At 43.5% G+C, this 25760-nt stretch overlaps 1 protein-coding gene across 1 annotated transcript; it reads left to right on the top strand.

Moving 5' to 3' along the window:
* Nucleotides 1-7037: 7037 nt before the first annotated feature.
* Nucleotides 7038-24264, top strand: LOC147999145 (uncharacterized). Its single transcript, XM_087595406.1, has 7 exons — nt 7038-7106; nt 10874-11066; nt 17315-17479; nt 20772-20931; nt 22100-22243; nt 23765-23870; nt 23994-24264. Exons 1-6 carry the CDS (start codon nt 7038-7040, stop codon nt 23820-23822), a joined length of 789 nt encoding a protein of 262 aa, XP_087451532.1. The 3' UTR covers nt 23823-23870; nt 23994-24264.
* The last annotated feature ends 1496 nt before the right edge of the window (nt 24265-25760 follow it).

The raw sequence follows: 25760 nt of genomic DNA on the forward strand, positions 1-25760 counted from the left end.
AATATTACTCAGCTATCAAAAACAACGAGTTTATGAAATTCGTAGGCAAATGGTTGGAACTGGAAAATATCATCCTGAGTGAGCTAACCCAATCACAGAAAGACATACATGGTATGCACTCATTGATAAGTGGCTATTAGCCCAAATGCTTGAATTACCCTAGATCCCTAGAACAAACGAAACTCAAGACGGATGATCAAAATGTGAATGCTTCACTCCTTCTTTAAATGAGGAAAAAGAATACCCTTGGCAGGGAAGGGAGAGGCAAAGATTAAAACAGAGACTGAAGGAACACCCATTCAGAGCCTGCCCCACATGTGGCCCATACATATACAGCCACCCAATTAGACAAGATGGATGAAGCAAAGAAGTGCAGACCGACAGGAGCCGGATGTAGATCGCTCCTGAGAGACACAGCCAGAATACAGCAAATATAGAGGCGAATGCCAGCAGCAAACCACTGAACTGAGAATAGGTCCCCTATTGAAGGAATCAGAGAAAGAACTGGAGGAGCTTGAAGGGGCTCGAGACCCGAAAAGTACAACAATGCCAAGCAACCAGAGCTTCCAGGGACTAAGCCACTACCTAAAGACTATACATGGACTGACCCTGGACTCTGACCCCATAGGTAGCAATGAATATCCTAGTAAGAGCACCAGTGGAAGGGGAAGCCCTGGGTCCTGCTAAGACTGAACCCACAGTGAACTAGTCTATGGGGGGAGGGCGGCAATGGGGGGAGGGTTGGGAGGGGAACACCCATAAGGAAGGGGAGGGGGGAGGGGGATGTTTGCCCGGAAACCGGGAAAGGGAATAACACTCGAAATGTATATAAGAAATACTCAAGTTAATAAAAAAAAAAAAATTTGTTTGTTTACTGCAAACATGGACTTTATTACCATATGACTCACCTACTACACACCTTCACTGCAAAGGTAAAACGTGCACTTAGGTCCAGAAGAGATCAAGGCATATCTTGAAAGGAAATGAAGATGACTAATGCAATGGAAAGTCTTTGAATTGAAGGATTTTTAAGAAAGTGTGCAGAGGGAACAAGAATGCTCTTCTTCTGAGAGGTCAGTGAATTAGGAAGGATAGTTGGGAGCTTTACTTGACTTCAGCATCTGATTCCTGAGACTTCATTGGTAAACTTAATGTCTGGAATTTTGTGTTGTAAAACACACATTGGCTCTGCAGCTTTTGGGAAGGCCCATGGACAGAGAGATCACACCCGCTGGGAACCATTTGTGTGGCCATCACATTTTGGAAAGACACTTGAGAAGTCCTCAAGGAGAAAATAATGAAAAACTAAATGTCTTCACAGGAATTACCTCAATTCTGACTATGATTTTTTCATATTAGTAATTTATACTTGATTCTTTTTTTTTTAATTTAAAACAAGAGCCTTCAGTTTTAATCTGTGGTGGTCGTAGAGTCACAAAATGCTTACAATACCTGTATGACACCGGTGTCGTCTCTGTCTCCATCCTGCAGATAGGAGAGACACCACGAAGTTCTTCTCAAAGCAGTTTATTCAGCATTTATTTCTTTCTGCATGCAAGCAGCAATCTCCTACCCCCAAGGACACTCCCTACTAAAAAACCAGTAACCACGCCCCATCAGTGCAGTCTACATAGTCTCAGTTCATAGGTCCAGGCCAAATGGCCTGATCTTGTGTCATGGTGCACCTGCGCAGCTCTCACGATGGGCGTGGCTTACTTTTGGATGTATGAGGAAGTCAGGTGCTAGTCATAAGACTTGGCAGCAGTCCCGGGCGCCATCTTGGGATTGCCGCCACACCTGCTCCCCACAACCCGGGATCTAACACTATGGGGCTAGAGATTCTTCTTTTAAATGCATCACCATCGACAGCTTCCATTTAACCAGCAGGGTCCATGCCAGGCAGACACTGAGCAGGTTGTATGTTCTGTTAATCTCCACAACAACCCAATTCAGCAGAAACACCTCGATTTTACAGGTGAAGAAACCACAGCTCAAAGCAAATGAGTATCAGGGTCCCCTCAGTCTCACTGGCTGTCACTAAGACCCACATCCTTCTCTGTAAAGGGAAGCCATGGGCCTGATGTGGCTGTGCAAGCTGACTCTGCTGAGAAGATCAATGCTATTCTTGACCCTGGGAGAATTTAAGACAAGGTGACCCACAGACTCCTGGGATAGATTCTGCCTCTGGGTTCTAGGCTGAGACACAGTATCCCTTGCTGTGGGTCTCTACTCATCTGAGGAGTCTGCTCCCATGTGTCAGCTTCTATGGCAGTGGTTCAAATCCCTCCTAATGATGTAACCCTTTAATACAGATCTTCATGCTGTGGTGACCCACATCGCAAAATTATTTCACTGCTACTTCATAACTAATATTGCCACTTTTTTATGTCATAGCATGCTAAGTATCTGATATGCAATGTATCTGACATACACTCTCCTAGAAGGGGTCACAACACACAGGTTGAGCAACATTACTCAATAAACTTTTTCTTTTTCTTTTTTAAAGAGAGGCCTTCGTCTCAGAAGGACCTGGAGCAGTTATAAGAGCAGAGATGCCCTGTGGTAGTGACAAGTTTTAGCAGGCTCAAGGCTGCTTGCCTTAATGACAACAGATATTCCTGGCTAAAGGCACCACCACAAATCACTCTCCCCAGGATATTTCTTACCTCAGTTTTCCTCCATTACAATGTCTATCTCCTTGGACGTGTCTGTCCAGGCAGCCAGTCCCTGTAGTGTCTGATACAGACAGAATGCTAAGGGCAAGAATGCTTTCCCTCTGTTGGCACAGTCACTTCTACAGTAGTAAGTTCAAATCCTGGAGTGTAAATATGTGTCTCACATAGTGTGTGAGACTTGAAATGTCATCCGTTTGAGTTGACAAAAACCAACTCTCACTTCAGATTTACATCTGACCAACAATTATTTTCACGAGAACACAGAAGCTCGCCAGACCTACAGAGTCAGATCCCCTCCCTGCCTGGGATGATCCCACCCAGGTTAGACTTCAGCTTCACTTATCAGCTGTTATCAGAAAAGTGTTATCTTAAGATTCTGCAGTCCACGGTCTGGACAAAAGTTGTTAAATGGCTAGTATGGGAGTTTTCTCCAGTTTAAAATCATTCTGGTCTCTTCTCTCCCCTGGACTGCCCTCTGTTCTCTCAGGTCTGTTGGTCCTGGAAAGACCTGGGTTCACCTCAAGGCCTGGGTTGTGGAGGAAGACCTTTTGTTGTGGAAATGAGCATGGATCAAGGATGTAGCCCCACTCTGGACAATTAAGCTCCAGAAAATCTTCCCCAATCACAGAACTGGGTCATGTGGGAGCCTACACTGTTTCAAAGGGACAGCTGGTTGCTTTCTCCTGGAAGAAGCACTTGGGGGTTGACTGTCACTTCTGAACCTTCTGTTCTAAGTCACTTCTCAGAAGGGGCACTTTGCTCTGACTTCTCCATGGGACTCACACAGCACTGGGGCCAGAGGATCCTCTGGTGTTGCAGCTCTGAGCTGGGAGGAGGAGCTAGCACACTGACATGGAGAAGCCTGTTTTCACAGCTGATCTAGATCTGAGGAACAGGTGCTTTTAAAGAAGGATGTGAAAGCATCTCCTGCAGGAGGGCTCACTATGCAGGGAAAGTCACACAGGACAGCGAAAAGTGGCTTCCCAACTTCTACTGGGCAAGAACCAGGGAGGGTATTGGATGGATGATCAGAGAGTTTGAGAAAGGCTTGCATCTCTCTGAATGTCCTCCCTCAATCATAAGTCCCCCCACTGCCCCAGGTGCACACCTGAGGGTCAGCAAAGCCTGCCACCTGCTGGGGTCCCTCAAACTAAGCAGTGAGTGTAGAACTGTGCAAAACACATCTGGGGATGGGGAGACACAAGTGTCAGCTGGGCCTGTCCTCACTGCCTTTAGACTCCAATGGCAGGGCAGGTGCAGGGAATGGCTACTCCAGATCTCAAATGTCTTGGGCTGAAGAAGTAGGAGATGTCAGGGTCAGGGTCAGGGGCCGGGGCCAGGGCTGGGGACAGGTCAGGGTCAGGGTCAGGGTCAGGCAGAGTCAGGCAGAACAAATTCAAGCCCCTGCCAGCAGGCTGATAGGCTATGGGCATGAAGAAGTGCTGTGGTAGAGAGTGCCCTTGTTCTCTCTGGTGGAGCAAGTAACCAAGGTGGGATGGGAAAAGTTGGGGAACTCACAGCTGCTTGTCCTCCAGCCTCAACTGCCAGTGCTTGGCTAGCAAGAAGCCAAAGAGAGTCCAGGGATCTCCTGATTTCCGGATATCATTTTCCTCACGGTGTCCAGGTTGAAGGCTGTGCTCAGCCTTGCCACAAGGCCACTGGACAAGTAGAGCAAGCACAACTGGACTAAGAGCACCCTGGGCTCACACTGGGACCCAGGTCAAATGGCCACAGAGGGGCACCAGGCAGCCTGGCTCCAGCCCCTAGCCCATGGGCACCCAGGCCACAGCTGTTCTGCTAGTCCCTCCTGCCATGAGCGCCACCACCTGGCAGGCTTGCACTCTCTGTCAGGAGCTTTCCCACAAACACAGCTAGCAGCCACTTAATGACCCTCTTTATTCTTGTTAACCATAATGGCTAGTTATGAAGTCTCATTGGGAAAGTGTATTGATAAGATGAAAGCCTTAGAAGAAAACCAGAAAGACTTATAAAAATAAGTACGATGCTGGAGGATGATCCTGACCCACACTGAGCAGAGGGGACACCAGAGCCCTGTAGGGATGCCTGACAACCTAACACGTTGAGCACGCACAGCTCATTAAGTTCCCTGTGAACACACATCTCCTGAGATCTCTCTATTTAATTGGAGGTGATCCTGTCCACCTAACACAGCACCTCATGTGGAATAACAAAAGCCACCTGCAGGAGCTGTGGTGATGACTCACAGGTTAGAGCATCGGCTGTTCTCTCAGAGGAACCACGTGGTCCCTAACAATAATATACAACGGGGAATGAGATTCCTTCTTTTGGACTATGAGGGAAATTCACCCAGGACAGGCCACAGACATATAGTAGAAAAGAAGACCCACTGACATAAATGATAAAACTAAGTCTAATCTGCAACAATAAAAACACAGCATACTTCTGGTCAAGGACAAGAGCATCTATCAAAACCTATTTCCCAACAAGACTTTGAAGGTCAGTATCTCTGGGGTAAATATCGATGCTGTATTGCAAGAAAAGCTGAAGCACATGGTTCTCCATTAGGATGACTTCTGTATTCCATTGTGAATGTTGTCAATTTTCTGCGGCAATTTTTCTGTATATTACTCAATATGTGGTGCATAGGGTCAATAATTGCTGGGGACAACATAGATGACAGGGACTCCCAGCAGCAGGCCAGGATGGAGACATCTCAGCAGCCCACAGCAGCTCTTTGTAAAGACTGGTTGTTCCCATTTCTCCTACCCTTAGCCCTGGACAACGGCTGTATAGATTTCATTTCTGCGTGGCTGCCTTTCAGATGGCCTCGGTGTGCACAATTATTCTATTATATCTGACTTTCCTACTTCCTTCTCCTTCTGCTCTGGTGAATTCTGTGAAACTAGATGTTGCTTGATGTTATGATTCTTAAACAATTGGAAATTGAGACATAGGAGCACAGCACAGCACAGCCCCGATGGCCCAGGTGCATGCTATGTGTTCTTGTTTTGGAAACAATGTAATAACTGCACAATAGATTCCAGATTAATGCTTGACTTGCAAAGAAACTTTAAAGTAATTATTAGAAAATGAATTAGAGCCAGCATTAGGACCCTAAGAAAGGAAAAAGTTATTGCATTAGGAATTAAGTTTTATATAACATTTGAGAGTGGTTCCTGGATAAGAAAGTATAGAATATATAAAATTATATACTAGTCAGAATACGGGGACTCATACAAGAGTCTTTGTGTGCAAGGAAGAGAAAGCTAGCGGAACAACTGATTTAAGGGTTAACTTGATACTTTCTGGTCACCGCCTGGCATCTTTGCTTATGTCATTTGTCATTAGAGCTTCCCAGGAAAATGCAAGTAGCTGACCTCAGAGCTTTGAGCTCTGAAGTATAATAAGTTAAAAGTTAAAGTTTAAATAATAATAAGTTTACAATTATTATTATTTTGGCCACAGGCCTGGGAATAGGGGAAGCTTGAAACTTTGGGCAACAATTGTAATTCTTAGTTCTTTGTGGGATGTGGTTATTCTTTTGAATTTGATTTGGCAATGATTATACAATGTCTTTTTTCTACCTACTTTTGGATTATTAATAAAAGACTGAAGCAAGAGAAAGGCTGGAGAGCATGAGAAGAGAGAATGTGAGGAGTGTATGAAGATTGTGTGTGTGAGTGAAAGGAGAGTGCATGTGGTGTGTGTGAGATATGTGTGAGGTGTGTATGAAGAGTGTGTGTGAGAATGAAAGGGTAATAAAACAAAGGTGTACATGAGTGTGGGAGTTCGAGAAAAGAAAACCACAATAGAAAAAGCAGAGTGCACAAGAGAATGCAGTCTGTGCAGCCCCAAGCTGAGAGAGAGAGAGAAAGAGAGAGACAGAGAGAGAGAGAGAGAGAGAGAGAGTTCAAGCCTTGAAATTGCCTGTCAGTTTGTACCCACAGAGTAGTCTGTATATTTATTAAGCACCTTCCAGATATCCCTGCCTTCAGTTGAGAACCCGGATCCTGTGTCAAGGCTAGACCCCGGCAGTAAGTTGCACCCAACTCGTGGGACTCAGAATTGGAAGAATTGTGTAAGCCCCAAACCCCTTTCCTGATATTTTCGATCTGGAAAGGACCATATGTGAGAGCCATGGTCGCCTCGGCCAAAGAGGAGTGCTGAGAAAGAATAGGTATGAAGTGATATTGTGATAGTTTTATAGTTTTATTATGGGCAAACTGAATCCAGTGAGAGATCTATGTATGAAAAGATTCTTCATAAGGTATTGCTTAAAAAGAGAATTCACTTTGAAAAACAGTAGCTCTCTGATTGTCTCCTCTTCATTTGTTCTGTGAGCTTTTGGTTACCTGATAAAGGGACCTTGGATGAGGCAGCATGGAAAAGCATAGGAAAGGATATAAAACCTGGATTCTGGAACATAAGGATGAGGAAGACGAAGGACAGGTTCCAGAGAAAGCGCTTATGTTCTGGTTTGTGGTGAAACAGGCACTTTCCCAGGCTGAGATAACAGACCTGCCCAACTCATCAGCAGGGTCTGTTTGTAGTACAAACAGTGCTGTGAAGGAAGGAGTGCCTCTACTGTCCAAACAAACCGATAAGAAACAAACTGCTAAGTCATCAAAACCACCGCCTTCACAGTGTATTGTAGATTTAGTAGAGACTTCCTCAGACCCTGAGGAGGACAAGGAGGGAGAGCCTTTAGATCCTGGAGATGAATCTGAGAGAGGATGAGGCAGCTAAATATCGTAATCCTGACTGGGCCCTCTTACGCCTAAGAAAAGGAGTAAGAAAAGAAGCCCCCCTCAGTCCCGTATTCTGCAAGCAGTGTAGAAGGCCAGGGAACAAGGAGAACATTTGATGCTATTTCTAACAGTAAGCATGGAGATCCAGAAATGGGAACTCATCTCCTTTAAACTTGTTAAGGAATGAAAAGAAAATACTTCTAAATATGGCCCTACTTCACCTTATGTCCTCTCCCTTGTGGAAAATCTGGTAGGCATTTGGCTCACTCCTGCAGCCTGATTTATCCTGGCCAGGTCCTGTCTCACAGAGGGACAATTTCTCTTATTTAAAGCTAATTATGAGGATGAGGTTAGATTTCTTTTAGGTGGAAAAGTATCTCTGGGGTAATTGACTTAACTGGGGATAAGACAGTCTGGGCCACTGATCAAAGTGTCTAGGTGGATCTGTGGTCCCTTTGTCAAGAAAAGATCCAGGCAGCTACTCAGCTTGTACAAGAACAACTGGATAACGGTCATATTTAACCCTCCACCAGGCCTTGGAATACACCTATCTTTGTGATTAAGAAAAAATCTGGCAAATGGAGATTGTTACAAGATGTAGGGAAGGGGAATGCAACCAGGGAGGCTGAGGGGCTCTGCAACCAGGACTGCCCTCTCCCACAGAGATTCCCGAAGGATGCTCTGCGTGTGTTATAGATTGCAAGATGTTTCTTTACTATCCCTTTGCATCCAGATGACAGGAAGCCTTTGCCTTTAGTTTACCCTCAACAAATTTACAAAGGCCTTACCAGAGGTTTCAATGGAAAGTGCTCCCACAGGGAATGAAAAATAGTCCCACTTTGTATCAAACATTTGTGGATATGGCTTTGTCTCCCACTCGTCAACAGTTTTCTGAGTTGTTGATTTTTCATTCTATGGATGCTATTTTGATTGCTCATTCTTCCCTGACTTTGCTGAGTCAAGCTTTGGATAACCTTATACAAAGTGTGCGTAAGTATGGGTTAATAGTGGCTCCTGAAAAATTTCAAAAGGATCCCCCATACAATTATTTGGGGAGAATTCTTTATTCTGATCCTATTTCACATGCAGTCTTAAGATTTAGGATGGATAAGTTGAAAACCTTAAATGATTTCCAAAAACTGCTAGGAGAAATCAACTGGATTAGACCTTACGTAAAAATTTCCATTGGCCAATTAAAGCCACTTTTTGATATTTTAAAGAGAGATCATTGTCCCAAATCTCTCTGAGTGTTAACTCAAGAGGGACAAAAGGCTCTGCAGGTGTTTGAGGAGGCCATCCAGGCACAACTCATTGTCAGAATTGATTTATATGAGGCCTGTGAATGTGTTATCCTACATACTTCCCTAACACCCACGGGGGTTATCTGGCAAGAACAAGGACCTTTAGAATGGATCCATTTGCCTGCTCCCTCCCCACGTTTTGATTCCTTATTATGATTTAGTAGCTCAGCTCATTATGGAGGGTAGAGAAGGATTAGGGGATATTGGGTAAAGATTTTGAATTGATTAGAATACCCTGCACCAACACTCAGGTTGAGTGGTTGCTAAATTTTTCTGGTTCCTTTGCATTAGCTTTTGTCTCCTTTAAGGGGCAAGTGTTATATCATGTTCCAAAAAATCCTCTGTTACATTTTCTGAATTGACAACAAGTTATATTTCCTTCTGCCTTCTCTATGGAGCCTTTAGATCAAGGAAAAATATTCTTTATCAATGGTTCTTCAAATGGAAAAGCCATTCGTTATTGTTTCTGAAACTGACACCAGGACCTCCTTTACCTCAGCTCAAAAGACAGAGTTATATGAAGTTATTGAAGTTTTTTCTCATTATTCCTCGATTCATTTTAACCTCTATCCTGACTCTCAAAATGTGTATAGACTCTTCCCTGTTATTGAGATAGCTGTGATCAACACAGACAAAACAACAATTAATACCTTATTACAAAAATTATAACAATTGGTGCGTCAACACTTGATTCCTTGTTTTGTGGGACATACTCGGGCTCACAATAGTCTTCCTGGACCTTTAGTCACAGGAAACTCATATGCAAATTTATTGACTCAGGGTTCGCTTTTAGATGATGTTAGTAGAGCAATCGCCTCCCATGGTATTCACCACCAAAATGCTCAGGCACTGAGATATCAATTTTCTTTGACTAGAGAGGCAGCTCGTCAGATTGTAAAACATTGTTCTGCTTGTCCTACAACACTTCCAGCTTCTCTGCCTGGAGTTAACCCTCAAGGACTCAAGCCTGGAATCCTACGGCAGATGGATGTAATTCATGTTTCATGTTTTGGAAATTTTTCCTTTGTTCAAGTTACGGTTGATACCTTTCTGGAGTTATTTTGGCCACAGCCAGGACGGGAGAAGCATTCAAGGATGTACAGCAGCATTTGTTTACTTCTTTTGCATTTCTTGCCATCCTGCTGCATCTGAAAACTGATAATGGTCCTGCTTATCAATCTAAAGCCTTTGCAAACTTTTGTATTAAATTTGTTATCAGACACACTACAGGCATTCCATATGATCCTCAAGGGCAGGCAATTATTGAGAGATCTAACCAAATATTAAAGACACAAATGGCTAAGGTACAGGGAGGAGAATTAAAATATGTCTCCCCCACTCACTTATTATCATGCTCTTTTTGTAAGTAATTATTTGAATAACCAGATGTACATCTCTCCTGAGAGACACAGCCAGAATACAGCAAATACACAGGCGAATGCCAGCAGCAAACCACTGACCTGAGAATGGGACCCCGTTTGAAGGAATCAGAGAAAGGACCGAAAGAGCTGGAGGGGCTTGAGACCCCATATGAACAACGGTGTCAACCAACCAGAGCTTCCAGGGACTAAGCCACTACCCAAAGACTATACATGGACTGACCCTGGGCTCCAACCTCATAGGTAGCAATGAATAGCCTAGTAAGAGCACCAGTGGAAGGGAAGCCCTTGGTCCTGTCAAGGTTGGAGCGCCAGTGAACTGGATTCCTCCGGGGAGGGCGGTAATGGGGAGAGGGTGGGGAGGGGAACACCCATATAGAAGGGTAGGGGCAGGGGTTAGGGGAATGTTGGCCTGGAAATGAGAATGGGAATAACCTTTGAAATGTAAATGAGAAAAACCCAATTTAATTTAGATGGAAGAAAAAGAAGAAAAGGGAAAAAAGGATTCTCAAGGTAGATCTGCAACAGCGCCATTGTGATCCTAGGGAACATCACCATCCCTTAGATTTGCAGAAAGCTGTTTCATCTACGTGGAAGGGATCAGATGTTCTTCTCTCCTCCGCAAGGGGGCATGCATGTGTCTTTCCACAGGATGCCGAGTCACCAGTCTGGATTCCGGACCGCCTCATCAGATCATACAATCCCAGGGCAGAAAAGCAGAAAGTCTCCCCTCAACAACCGTCAGCGAAAGATGAGAGCGGAGCGTGCCTCATTCCTGATGACGCCAGACAGCTCTGAGCAGCGCCTCACTTCTGCTTTCACCAGGCTTCAGCTGCGTGGTCGCTCATCTACCACGCTGTTGCCAACTTGGGATCAGCTTCAAGAATTGGTCTCTGCTGCAAGAGATAGCGTGCTTCCTCTCCGACTCCCAGTTACTCCCTCCAATCTTCTCCTGCTATGCTTTCACTTCTCTTCACCCAGGTAATTATTTTTCTCTATGCTGCTGCCCAAGACTCCTACTGGGCTTATTTACATGACCCTCCCTTGTTTCATGTGGCCCCTTGGGAATTTGGCCTTGTCAAGGTGAGGAGAAAGTAGTTCTTATTTCAAAGAACGAACTTTGACTTGCTACAACTATTCTGGAATCGCTGACTCCCTTCCCACATGCTTTACTGTTAAAAATGACATTAAAGGGTGTTTCTCTTTAGAGGAGAGAGAGTTAATTTCAGAGTCTCCAACTCCTCGAAAATATGCTTGTAGTGACGATTCCACCAGTCAGCGAGACCTTCAGTTTCTAAAATTAGTTTTACCTTTTAAAGGAGGCTTTCATTATTCTCCTCCATCTTCTTCAGGTCCTTTGCCTTCCCTTTTGTTTGCTTGTCAGAATGGCGAGGAGCTGATCTCTGTTTGGGAGAATATTGCTCTTAATGGCTACCCTAAATGGTGGTCTTGCGGTTTTCTCTCCAAAGCTGCGTACTTTACTCCCTTTAGCCCTACAGCTCAAACTTTTAAACTTTTAGATTGGTCTGTTAGTAGTCCAGAACATGATTATCTATGCAATTGAAACAGTATAGGTTTACCAAAGGGGATGCTTCCTTACCGACCTCCCCTGCTAATGCCTGGTTTGCCCCTGGATGGGCTTCCCCTACCTTTCCCCCAATTTTTAATTCCCACTTGCTTCCTGTTCAGCCTGATCTATAGCGTCTTTTGGCTGCTCCTCATAAAGTAACCCTTATTAGACCTCGTTCTGAGGTTAAGAGAGTTTCTGCTTCCGTTTTAACCTGTGTGGCTGCTCCTTTCTCCTTTCTTTCCTCTGAAGAGCGTGGCGATTTTTCCCTTGTCAGGATGGTCATGGTGTTTATCATGTTACTTGCATAAATTGTCAATTATCTAATTGTCTTACTGTTACAAGGAAAAATGTTTTTGTCATAGTAAGACAACCTCCTTATGTACTTTTGCCTGTCTATGTTAATGGGACATGGTTTTTTGATCCTGGCATAGAGGCCATTCATCATGCCTCCTCTGTACTTCGTAGAGGTAGGCGTTTTGTGGTTGCCTTAATTCTGGGTCTTACTGCTCTGATTGGTATAATGTCTCCTTTTGCCTTATCTACTACTTCTTTGGTTAGAGAGGTCCACACTGCTCATCTAAGTTATCTAAGAATGTTAGTATTGCTTTATTGATTCAAGGAAAGATACATGGAGGGTTTGAAGACAGGGCGAATGCTCTAGAAGAGGCAGTTCTTTATATGGGACAAGAAATTCAAAATATTAAGGTTAGATTATTAGTACAGTCATTCTTTGTTTAGAAGGAGTGTGTTACTCCCCTGCCTTATAATGAGCCAGTCCCGCATGCCCATAGCTTATACACTGTCTGCTGGAGTGCAGAACACCCTGCCCTGCCCCGCCCCGCCCCGCCCCGCCCCGCCCCGCCCCGCCCCGCCCCGCCCTGCCCAAAGAGCAAGGGTTAGCTCTGCTCCTGTCAGTCCTGCGAGCCCATAGCTTATACACTGTCTGCTGGAGTGCGGCTTTGCTCTGCCCTGCCCTGCCGTGGTTTGCATTGCCCTGTGGGCTCTCACTTCTTTGGCCAAAGACTTTTGAGATCTGGGCTCACCAAGCCCTGCACTAGGCAACACCTAGAAGCCAGAGCCAAATGAACAGATGCCAGGCTTGGCCCTGGGGACTGGTGTCTCCCCCTCCCCTGAAGTGTTTTCCCCAGTTCACCACTCCAGGTTTACTTTGCAGGGACCCCAGTAGGTGGCAGGCTTGGCTGATCCTCACCTGTGAGCCTGGGATAGTGGTGGGATGTAGGGTTGCTGGAAGACTTTCAGGGAGATGCAGGCCTTTCATAAACTCCTCAACCATCCTGTGCCCTCCCTAGTTCGCTCGCCCCATGGAAGTTGGGAAGCCACTTTTCCCTGTCCTGTGTGACTTTCCCTGCATAGTGAGCTCTCCTGCAGGAGATACTTTCACATGCTTCTTTAAAATCACCTGTTTCTCAGATCTAGATCAGCTGTGAAAACAGGCTTCTCCATGTCAGTGTGCTAGCTCCTCCTCCCAGCTCAGAGCTGCAACACCATAGGATCCTCCAGCCCCAGTGCTGGATGGGTCCCATGGAGGAGTTAGAGCAAAGTGCCCCTTCTGCGAAGTGACTCAGAACAGAAGGCTCAGAAGTGACAGTCAACCCCCAAGTGCTTCTTCCAGGAGAAAGCAACCAGCTCTCCCTTTTAAACAGTTGTTGCCTCACATATGACCCAGCTGTATGACTGGAGAAGATTTCCTGGAGTTTAGTTGCCCAGAGTGTAAGCATTTCATGATTCTAAGACAGCCTCAAATTAAAACCGAAGACTCTTATTTTAAAACTTTTAAAAAATGAATCAAGTATAAAATACCAACATGAAATAATCATAGTGAGAATTGAGCTAATTCCTGTGAAGTCATTTAGTTTTTCATTTTCTGCTTCTATTTTCAAGGCATCTAGAGTAGCACAGTACGAGATCCTAAGGCCTTCTATTATGGTGCTACCCATTCATTCCTGTCTCCTTGAGGACTTCTCAGGTGACTTAAGAAAACCTGATTTCTTTTCAGATTGTCCCCAGCTGGTGTGATCTCTCTGTCGATGGCCCTTGCCAAAAGCTGCAAAGGCAATGCATTGTTTTACGACACAAAATTCCAGACATTAATTTACCAATAAGGTCTCAGGAGTCAGATGCTGTATTTAAGTGAAGCTCCCAACTGTCCTTCCTAATTCACTGTTCCCCCAGAAGAAGAGCACTGTAGCTCTCTCTGCACACTTTCTTAAAAATCCTACAACTGAAAGACTTTCCATTGCCCTACTTATCTTCATTTCCTATCAAGTTGTGCCTTGATCTGCTCTAGACCTAAGTGCCCTTTAGCTTTGCAGTAAAGGTGTGAGGTAGGTGAGCTGAACAGTAATAAAGTCCATGTTCACAGTAAACAAAGAGCTCTTGCATTAAATGTCTGTGCCCTGGCGATGCTATACCACACAATAGTTTTTCATTAAATAATACATTCAGGGAGATCACAGTGTGATCGAATATTTTGTAACATAACTTAATAATGTTCTCTCTATTACATAAGTCAAGTACTATCCTGTGTATTCTGGCCTTTTTCTGTCATGTCTGTGTGCATCACCATGGGAATCCCAAGGAACATCAATCCTGGGCTTTTGAAACTGTTGTATAGGGCCAACCGGGGACCAAAACCACCCAGGAGACTACTGATACTTGACACACATAAAGTCACCTCCCTATTTTCATATAGTTTATGGCAAGAGGTCACCACTGCTGACCATGTCTCATTATCGAACGTGCTTCTAAATGGAAGAGTTGGGGTAAAGGAGGTCACCCCACAAAAGACAAAACACCCATCTCAGATAAACATGTATGGTTTATTGAATCCAAACATACATGAATTTCAGGACACAATTAAAAGTCCTAACCTAAGGATAATAGATAGTGAAGAGAATTGACATTTCCAGTTCATAGGTCCAGTAAACATCTTCAACAAATCATAGCAGAAAACTTCCATAAGGTAAAGAAATAAAAGGCCATAAGGGTACAACAAGCCTAGAGAATGCAAAATTAATTTAACCAGAAAAATTTCCTCCATTCACATAATAATTAAAACACTAAATGCACAGATAAAAGAAAGAATATTAAATGGGTAAAGTATAAATATCCAGCAACAAATGAATTCAGACCTATCTGAATTACACAAGACTTCTCGACAGAGACTCCAAAAGCCAGAAAAAATTGGGCCGATGTAATGCAGACCAAGGCTACTATAACCAGCATAATTCGCAATCACCATAAATGGAGAAACCAAGATATTTCACAACAAAACCAAATTTAAACAATATTTTTCTTTAAGAGAGCACAACAGAGGATAATAGGAGGAAAACTTCAAGACAGTGAGCTAAACTGTACCCAAGAAAAACCAAGAAACTAATCATCTCTCAATAATTTCAAAAAAGAGAAGCACACAAACATAATTTCACCAATAACTAGAAAAAGAAGAGAAAGCAGCAATCATTGGTCTTTAATATCTAAACAGACCTTCTGTCACCAATCCCCCAACTCCTAGGGACCAAACTGCCAGCCAAAGGATATACAAGGATGGGTCTATGGTTCTAGGTCACTGTGTAGAAGAGGAGTGACTTAAGTGGCATCCATGTGGTGGGAGGTCATTGACTATGCTGAGGCCTGTTGCCCCACCAAAAGGAGGTCCTAGAGGTGTGAGGTGGGAATGGATATGTGTGGGTGGGGGATACTGTCATATAGGCAAAGCTGAGCAGAAATGGGATGTAAGATTTGATGAGGGGAGTCTGGAAACTGGGACAACATTGGAAATATAAATAAATAAAATAACCAATTAATAAAATATAGCCACAAATAAAATAAAAAGCAAAAAGGTAAAAGAATAATTACATCAAAATAAAACAAAAGAAATCCCTGTAGTGGATTGGCCTAATTCTTCTTGTGTTTAATGCTAATTTGTGGAACTCAAGACTGGCAAATCCCCAAAAGCTGACCCTGCTCCCAGTTAACTGTGATTTTAAAGAAGCCAACAGCCAACAGCTGCACAGCAGAGAGACTGGGGAGGTGAGCTTTGAGGGCTTTGCTAGAGAGGATCATGAGGAGGGAAGAAGGAAGAAGAAGCTGCCAGAGAATAAAGGAAGAACGTGTGTGATGGAGAGGAGAGAGGAAGAGGACAGCAGCCATGGTTAAGGGAGAGGAGCGCCTGGTCCTGAGGGCTGTCCAAGGGGAACAAAGAGCAGCCAAGATGCTACACAGTCAGTAAGAGTTGAGCGTTATTGTTTGGAAAGTAAATCTGATACCATGGAGGGCAGGCAGCTGCCCAGCTACTGTGCTGACTAATGCACACTAAAAATAAATTTAACACAATATGTATAACCGGTAAGACAGCTCTGTAGAGGATCCTAAAAGGAATACTTTAGTTTGAAGGGAAGGATAAAATACTATAGAAAACAGGAAATAATTTAATAAAACTACAACAGTCAATCAAAAGAAGCCAATAAAAACCACAAAAATTAACAAAATGACAAAATTTAATACATAGGTTTAAATAATATTTGCATGTCACTAAACTCAATTCCCCAGTAAACAGACATACATTTAGCCAGAAACAGGATCACCATCATGAGAGATGTAGAGGATATACTAGGGAAACAGACCTAAGACACAGGTCCCTATAGCAATTCTGTGCAGTTTCTCTATCAATAAAAATCAGCAAGTTCTAGAGTTAAATGTCTGTGTTAGTGCTGACCTACACCGCCAGACATATATTTTCTTTTAAGTAAATAACAAATCTTGGGGCTTACAATGTAATCAAATATCCTGAAACGTGAGTTTGCAGTGTTCCCTACACTTTTTAAATCAAGTACTTTGACTACCATTTTGGTTGTGTCCAATCCTGACTGAGTGCATCATCAAGGGAATCCCAAGGGAAATCAGAAATGGGTTCTTGAAGCTGTTACACAGGGCCAGTATAGACCTAAGTACGTACCACAGAGGAAACCTTGATTCTTATCACAAGGGATCATTCACCATCCCTCTTGTCACATAACTTATGGCAAGATGTCACCTCTCCTGACCTTAGCTTCTTCTCCTAAATGCTGCTGAAGGGAAGATTTGGTGTCAAGAGGTCTGGACTCAAACCACAGGAACACTGAATTCATTTAAATAGGTGTAGTTCATTGAATGCACACACCAATACAGTTCAACCAGAGCAATAGCTCACAACTGTGTACTGGACATTGCTAGGCCCAGCTCATTGCAAGATCCACATGGGCTCACGCACAACGGCTGTAAATGTTGATGTCTATGGGCCCTGACTCAGGACATTTTACACATAATTGTTCCTATTTTCCTTGAATCTGATGGGTCCTATGGGAAGCTTATAGTTGGGGAACTTGTTAAGATTAACAAACCTCATAATATACAGAACATAACAGGGTATGTGACCAGCACCACACAGTTCAGTGTCAGATTTTTTTGTTTTGTGTTAGCTTGTTTTCAGCATCCATGATGTGGAGGCGTATTACAGCACAATAGGAAAGAGCTGGCTGCTGTGTAACAAATTTGCCACTGTTAAGGTAGGTGTGGGGGCAAGACCTCAGCAGGGAAGGAGATGATGTGTTTGATAACTGAAAGGAGCTGCCTCAGCTGTGTTTCTCTGCCTGCTCAGTGCCCATTCAACATCACTTGGTCCCTGAAGAGGAACTCAAGGTCTGCCCCCCTGCTGCCTGTGAGCCAGGAGTAGGCACAGAAAGGCATGGCCACAGCGCTGGTTTCCAATTCCTCAGTAATGCTGGATTTCCACTAACGTACGTGGATACACAAATACAGTGTGGTAAGTTACAATACATACTAATCATTTCTTACATAGGGCAGCAGTTGATTGACTACAACTAATTCTATTTAAAAGAGAAAGAAACCTGGCTCTTGTGGAAATATACAAAGAAATATCTACGATGCTGGGGAATGAATTCTGCCATGGACTGAACTCAGAATGGGGGGGGGGGTGGTTGGAAGAAAGATGCATGGTTAAATAGCCCACCAGGTTCACATTGTGTCAGCTTGATTTAATCTAAGGACAAAAAGTGGAGTATCTCTGATGGCTTTCTTTTTAACCCTTGAAAGGTTCCCTGGGGACTGGCCTCAGTACTTCATACTTCTTGCTGGGGCAACAATGCTCAAGGAAGCTTGAGATTGTCATAGGCACAGTATTATGCTAGATATACAGAGTAGATAATACTAAGATGTTCAGATGGTGGTATCCATTTGTATGCACTCTTAATGTGGACCTAAGGAAAGAGAGATCAAGGTCCTTACAATAGAAAGATCAGTTCCATTTTTTTCTACCATTCCAAACTGAACGACTGGTAGGGAGAGAATGGTAGATAATTGAGAATTCATAGATGATGCTTTGAATGAAGAGTGGGTTTCTGCGCTGGTTTTAGACAGGGTCTCAAGTATCGCATGTTGCCCTCTACCTGGTTGGCCAGGTTCTCTTTGAGCTCAGATAAACTTCCTTCCACTTTCCAATACATAGGCTTACAAGAGTAGCCTCCAAGGACTGTGAGGACAGCATTAGCCTGTGACAGTTGAGGTGTGCAACCCACAACTATAGTTTTAGCCACGATTTTCCATGTCTACCAGCTATTTCAGATTGTTGCTGTTATATGCCTGACAATCAAGGACGCAGAAAAATAACCTGATAGAGAACAAGGGCATGGTGATCACATCCTTGCCTCTTCTGTATGTTCGGGATGAGGTTTGTTAAAATTCCAATATTGCAAAAAGCTTTATATAGGGCCCATCACATTAAGGGTCTCTGTTCACTGTTCTATCTAAAATGGCCCAATCAGAACTGACCACCAGATAACACTTCCTGCAATCTTCATATGAGAGAGAAGCTTGAGCTTTTTGTTTTGATTTTTTCTTTTCTCTTTCTTTCTTATTTTTTGCTATATAAGTTGAGAGAAAGAGAGTTGGGGCCATGAATTTGCTCCCAAAATTTGAACTACGGATGTGATCAATCAGTGTTTAGTGTGTGCATTCTATAAAGTATTCATTCTTTACTATGATAGATGCTTCTGTGTTTGGTGGGGTGGCCATTTCCCAGTGTACAGGTACTGGGACCTTGCTCTATCCACTTAATGATGTTTATAGCCTCATTTTAGTTGTTTATGTGCACCCCCTATGTCTCTTGACTATTTTATTTTTCTGATAGAAGCTCATGGTACATCTTACTCAGGCCTGTGAGCAGTGCTCCTTTGGTGACCTTGGTGCAGAGAGGAGAACCCCACAAGCAGCATGAGGTTCCGTTCACTGGTGGCTCCAATCTTGCACTTTCCTCTGCCAACTGGTCTCCACACTTTTCCTAGCACCATAAAGACTTCAACTCTTTCTCCTAGGAATTTATTGGCAATTGTCAATTGTTAAGCACATGACTTCATGAGTGTTCCCCTAATACACACCCATGTTGTAACCTACCATGGAGACTATTTCTTGATGTGATATAAACCACCTGTACATAATGAGTCAAGAGAACTTTTGACTGCATATTCAAGCTGGTGTGAAATCTCAGGAAGTTTTAATGGCTAACATTGGTGAATGAGGACAATTTGAGTTATGATGAGACATTTTGGGGCAAGATATGGAAGGAAACATTCATTTAGATGCATAGGAATTACTAAGGTTGTTTTATAATCAAGCCTTGAGGAAAATTTGGCTTTGGAAGCAGGAGATTCCCAGTGGCTCTGCCCTGGGAAAGCCTCCTGGAAAGGGCCCCTCAGCTTATGCTCAGTACAGGGAGATTATTATCAGGAAACAAAATCTGCTCCCCATGACATCAGCTGTCTTTTCTTGGACATTCTATTATCTCCTAGAGAGTTCTTGGCATCCTCTGTGATGTCACCAGTGTTGTAGTGATGACCAGTGCCCTAGTTTCTCTCATACTGAGTCTGGCGGTTACAACCTAAGACATGTTTTCCCATCTTAGGAAGCGTTTTGGGAGGGGGATCGTCGATTCTGGAGAGACTAGAGTGAAGGAGTCTGGCCTTTCGTCTCAAAGTAATGGTGGACAAAGACAGGACTTCTGGGGAATGTCAAGTAAGCCATGGGCAGTATATTTTGAGCTTCCTGTCAGGGGGGTGGAGGCTTAACCTTACCTTTCTAGCAATGGGCCACAACAACTGGAGCATCTGAAAAGGAATTGAATTTCCATGAATATTACAATTCTTAAAGTCAAGGATTTCAGACCTTTAGTTTCCCCATCCCCACTGGGAGGATATGGTAATGCCAATGCTATTATACTGTGAACTTCTGGCCTTTACTTTTCAGTTCATTTGTTATGTTACATTGATATAATAACACCATCAGGAGTCATGGAGGGTCCACCTTTTCTGAGTTTAGACAGGGCAGCAATGTATTTCACTATCATTGCTTCTTTAAATACAGTGGATATCTGACAGTAGGAACAGGGAGAGAATTGTGCTCCAGGCAATAACCTTATGTTCTTACACCTCCTCTGATTTCTTCTAACTGGCAGGGTCATCGTTAGCTTTATATATTTGAGGTTGTGTGTTACATTTTTCTAAAATACCAAAACTATTTGGAACGGGTAGACCAAGATTCAGCCTGTAACCTACTCTCATTTCTGGAGCGTTTGGTGTATCAAATAGGGGCCCTGATATGTCTGTTGACCATGTCCTCCCTGGAAATGCTTTTTAAATCCGAAGTTGTTCACGTAGAGTATCAGGGTAGGACATCTGAGAGTCTCCAATCATTCAAGTTTTGTGGATGGTGAATTTATCATCTGAGTTCTGAAACCACAGGGGTGAGGGTCCTGAAACCAAGTTGTACCCTGTTCAGCTGATAATAATCCTGGAGAAGCCATCTCCGTGGTACATGTAAGCACGTGATGTCCGGCATAGGGCATACCTGGCTGCTTACATCTCTTGGTCTCTATAGAGTAGTGGGAGAACTGAGATCCACTGAGGAGGCCTCTTAAGCATAGACCAATCGCCTAGCAGTGACACTGGGTTCCAGGCTTGTTCTCCTGTTTAGGCCTCACTGTGGTCTATGTACACTCTATGCATTCTCCCCATGCAGGTTCACTTGTGTTCTTCTACCTACAGACGCTGGGAGAGAAACATCATCCCCTGGCACTGACCTAAGGGAGAAGCAGGCCAAGAAGGAAAAGGAGAGGCTGATTGAAGAGCTGCAGCTCATTACCGAAAAGAGAAATGACCTGAGAGATCGCCTGAGGTTCCTGACAGAGAGATCCATGAAGAACAGGTATGAATCGCTCCAAATGCTCTTGTTTCATTCCTGGGTCTGCAAGGTCACCTTCATCTTCTCCTATTAAGGTTTTGGGTTCAAGAAAGCTGTGCCTCCCTATCCACCCTGTGCTAAACCTCACCTCCCATAAAGAGGAGATTCAGAACCTGACCCTGAGGAGCGAGATGGAAAATGGACTCATCTGCTTCCATTTATTGAAAAGCAGAACTTGTGGTCTGAATGAAGAATTCAGGGATAAAGTCAGGGAGAGTGAGTGTCTAGTGTGCATTTGCAAAGCCCTTGAGCTGGTGGCTTTGCAAGATTGTAATTGCAGTGAGTTTATGGTGAGTCTCTGTACTTGCTAGGCAGGGGACTGAGTGCTGGAAGATCCAGGCAGCAGCCTGAGGGGCCTGGTCCCACACTGTTCATCTCAATGCTTGACGAGAAAGTCTCAGGCTCAGGCCTGTTTGTTCTTGTCTGTGTGTCTTGCCCTCTGAGACAGCAATGGTGCATGCATTTCTCCTGGTTCTCACACTGCTCTCTGTTTCCATATTTCTCTTTCTCTTTCTATGACTGTTTACATTTCTCTTTTTTGTGGGGATGTCTCATTCTGTGAGTCTGTGTGTGCATATATCCAAATGCGTATGGACAACTTTTATATGTTTATATTTCCCTCCACACTGGAATCTAGGGGTCTATGTCTTGGCCTGAGTATTTACCTGTAACTCTTTCATGGTGATGTAAATGCTTTGTTCTGGGAGCCCCACTGTCAACAGCACAGTTCTTTGCCTATGTGGACACGTTTGTCTGTATATTTGTATTATTTGTGCAGATTATAATTTTGTGGTGATATATGTTCTATTATCAAAACAGGAAAAAAGAAATCACAGGTTTTGGGTGTGTTGGGGTCGGGGAGCATGGAGAGGTGTGGCCTAGGCTCTTGATAGCTTAACTGGATTGACTGCAGATTTCCTCTTGATTGAACAAAGGGAGCCAGGGAAGCCTCCATCTGGATGCCGAGATTCTGGTGTCCTGGACGCAGAAAAACACGTTTCTGAAGCTGAAGAAGATCCCAATATGTAGAATTCAGAAGGTGTCCTTCCAGGACTGGGGTAGTACAGGACCCACCCTGAGTTCATATATTCCTAAATGCTGGTGTTCATAGTATTCTATCATTTGGGGCCAGGCCACACTTCAGGCCAAATCCATATTATGAAGACCTGGAGAGAATGGAGGAGGCGGTCATGTCAATTCTGCACAACTTAGAGATGGAGAACACTGTGATCCATGAGAACAACCAGAAGCTGAAGAAGGAGATTACCTTCTCTAGGTAAGTCCTGGTCAGAAAGCCTATCACCTGTGGAATGGCCATTTCTGACTTTCTTTGTTCTGGATTGGACACTCTTCAACTCTGATTCTATCTCTTGTGCTGTTCACACATCAGTGTGCCAGGGTAATTAGGACTCAGTTTTCAGATCCATAAAAGACTGATCCTCATCCCAGGATTGTCTAGGCATCTTCAGAAGGCTCTAGATAGAACAGCACTGATTGAAGTCAGCAGAAGGTTATTAGGCTGACCTGGACCTATGGTGTCATACCAGGTTTTACAAAATTCAGTGTGTAGACCACATGGTTAGAATGACCTTCTCTTGGTTCTACTGACCTCCTTTGAGGGTGTTGGCCCACTACTAATTGATGTTGCCCCCATGCATTGGGCTTTCACGGATAGTTGTAGATCCATGTTCTTTCTCAGAGATGTGGACACTAATTGGTGCTCAGGCCAAACAAACAATTTATTCTTCCCCAAATTAACTCTTTGTGATTTGTGCAGCAGCCTTATATGTATCAAGATGCATTTTATTAAGTCTTCATGGGTATCTGGGACCTGGTAGTGTTAGTGGGACTTGGGAGTGGGAATGGGAGAAAGGGGCAGCATGATCTTACTATGCAGACTGTATTTCCAGAAACCTGCTCAGCCAGCTCCTGATGGAGAACACATGCAGGAAGAAGTTGGTCCCACTGAAGCAGGGAGCAAGGAGGGACATCTTGAGTGTGCACTGAACCAGAAATATTTGGTTGACTTCAACAAGAAAGATAAAGACCAGCAACGTCCAGACCCAGCATCATCAGATAGGGACGAGCAGCTGTGTTAGCTTAACAATATCTGATAAAATTTGCCAATTTGATACATCTTTGCTCTCTCCTACCACCTTTCTAATTTACACTCACAACCAGCCAACCACCTCATGTAATGGAATTGTTCATTGCTCTGCCTATGCACAAGTATTCTGGGAAGTTAAACACTTTTCAGAAACTGAATTATTTTGCAAGTATATATTGCTGATCTTTTTGAAGCTGCAGTCTAGAAATGGTGACAGATGAATAACATACCTCATTATTGCATATCCATGTGATAGATTAGATCCTATGTAGAGTTTTGAACAAGTTCTTGGTTCTTTGACAAATGACACTCTGTGGTCATGTGACTTCTTGTGTAGGAAGCACCTTTCCGGGATAAGAACAAGTGCAAATGTCAAATTAGTACTTGTCATTGGCTTTATCCTTTTTGACATATGGACGTCTACTTTCTTCCTGCAACCCGATGAGGTCTCTTGCCGTTGCCCTGTTCTTGGTTTGCACTGGTATAAGTCTGGGTCCCAGATTGGCAGCCCACATTACTGTGAGTCTTGCTGGAGATTTTGCCCTGCCCACAGAGTTAGCAACAATGATATCACTTAAAATGTCCATGTCGATTGTCCAATAGAACTGAGGTGTTAGAAGGCAGCATTCTGACAGCTGGCTTGCATTTCCCCACCAAATCAGTATCTGAAAAACTTCCTTCCTCTCCTAGGTCTCAGAAAGTGCAAGACAGCTGGAATTGGACACACACCAGTAAGAGAGCTTCCTGAACAATAAGTTGCTTTCTCAGGAGTCCCTGATGACCAACACCCTGAATGGTAACAACAGTTTTTGGAAGAGTATTCATCCTCTGAATTAATTTGTCATTTCTTAGAGACCCTAAATTTATATATCACTAAGCCAGCCTGACTGATTGAGTTCTTACTCACTTTCTTCTTCAGAAAACACCACTTGAGAGACACCTTGGGGGACCACCTTTCATTATGTGTGCTAGAGGAGACACAGCAATACATCTGTGCTTCTACATGTTCGTTAAGAATCTGCTTTTAGAAATATTTTTGTTATGATTTTAATTGAAGTTTTCTTTTTGTTGTTTCATATTTGTATGTTCTTGTTACTATTTTTATTTTCAAATATTTTTAAATATTTTTATTCATTTTAATCCTGTTTTGTTATAAAAATGTATTCGTTATGAATAAAAATTGAATTCTATCTCTTGACTCTTAAGACCATCATTCTTATTAAAGGGTTCTGTCCCCTCCTGTGGACCTAGAACTGACAGCTACAGATGGATCTCTGCATGTTCCATGGAGCCTGGCCTAATAAGTGAATTCAAAGTCACCAAGGGGTACCCAGTGTGACAGTGTCTTTTGGATAATGTGGCTGTTTCTCTGACACACACTTTATGATGTAATCACTGACACACTTTACCCAATTGTTAGGGTCCATGTGGTTCTTCTGAGAGAGCAGCAGATGCTCTACCCTGTGAGTCATCCCCACAGCTCCTGCAGGTGGCTTTTGTTATTCCACATGAGGTGCTGTATTAGGTGGACAGGATCACCTACAATTAAATAGAGAGATCTCAGGAGATGTGTGTTCACAGGGAACTTACTGAGCCGTGGGTGCTCAGTGTGTTAGGTTGTCAGGCATCCCTACAGGGCTCTGGTGTTCCCACTGCTCATTGTGGGTCAGGATCATCCTCCAGCATCACTTAGTTTCCATAATAGAGCAGATCTTTTACCTATTATCAATGATGACCACATGTATTATGCACATCTGATAAAATACAGAACAGAAACTAGCTTCCTCTAGGCCAGCTTGACATAATCAGTTTTTTGATTGTTAACAAGAAAATTATTTTTATCTGAGCCATTTAGGGAGGAACCTCAAGAACATCCATAGTGAATGTAGCCTGCAGCTGTGAACACAGGTTTCTTTTGGAGAGCAGGCCTGTGCAAGCCCAACCGAGGTGGGACAGTTCAAGCTACCCTTTTTCCATGGCCAATCCGGTATCATATTGAGATGTATTTTTTCCAGGTGACTGATTTCCAATTTATGGAATTGATCTAACTTACTGAGAGTGGAGGTGAGTCAGAGAGTTAAAGTACAGAAGGAATAATCCAGTATGTCCACAAAAGCTTGCTGTCACCCCAGGGCTTTTAAAAGCTCAGCAGCTAGAGAAGCAATGTAGTATTTGGTTATTCTCATGCTTGGGTCTAGTCATTCATTATAAGCTGAACATAACACAAAAAGAGTCATCTGTGTCACAATAGAAGCTAGTTGTAACTAGATTCACCCCCACACTATCACATCACTACCGGATTTGAAGTTCTCAGTTACTATCTAAGACCCTGGAAGAGGCCTGGGTCTTGCTACACAAACTCATGATTTATGTCTTCATGACACTGTGTGCTTTGTTCTGTTAATGCTGCCATTGGCATACAACACCTTGGATACTTTGTGCTGACATCTGTGACCTGAGACAATAGTTCATGCCATGCCTAACCTGAATAAACTGTCCTTAGAGTACAGTGTGGTATGAGGGGCCTTCTTTTCCTATGAGATAGCAAAACATTACCACTCTTCAGTCAAGTCTGTCAGCCATTGTCCAGTGCCTGTCTTGAGATGTCCAACTTTTCAGCTGAGAGTCTTCATCCAGGCTGCTCTGTAACTTTGTAGAAGATTAATAGGTTCCAGCCCTAGGATTT

Source organism: Rattus norvegicus, chromosome 19 (assembly GCF_021556685.1).
Source record: "Rattus norvegicus strain SHRSP/BbbUtx chromosome 19, alternate assembly SHRSP_T2T, whole genome shotgun sequence".
In the NCBI taxonomy this organism is placed as follows: Eukaryota; Metazoa; Chordata; class Mammalia; order Rodentia; family Muridae; genus Rattus; species Rattus norvegicus.

Excerpts from the sequence above, each read along its gene's own strand:
- LOC147999145 (XM_087595406.1), top strand. The coding sequence starts at position 7,038 with ATGGAAAAGCATAGGAAAGGATATAAAACCTGGATTCTGGAACATAAG. Across the intron at positions 7,107-10,873 it reads ATGAGGAAGACGAAGGACAG|ACAGCTCTGAGCAGCGCCTC; the intron begins GTTCCAGAGAAA and ends TGATGACGCCAG. Across the intron at positions 20,932-22,099 it reads GAGAGATCCATGAAGAACAG|GCCACACTTCAGGCCAAATC; the intron begins GTATGAATCGCT and ends ATTTGGGGCCAG.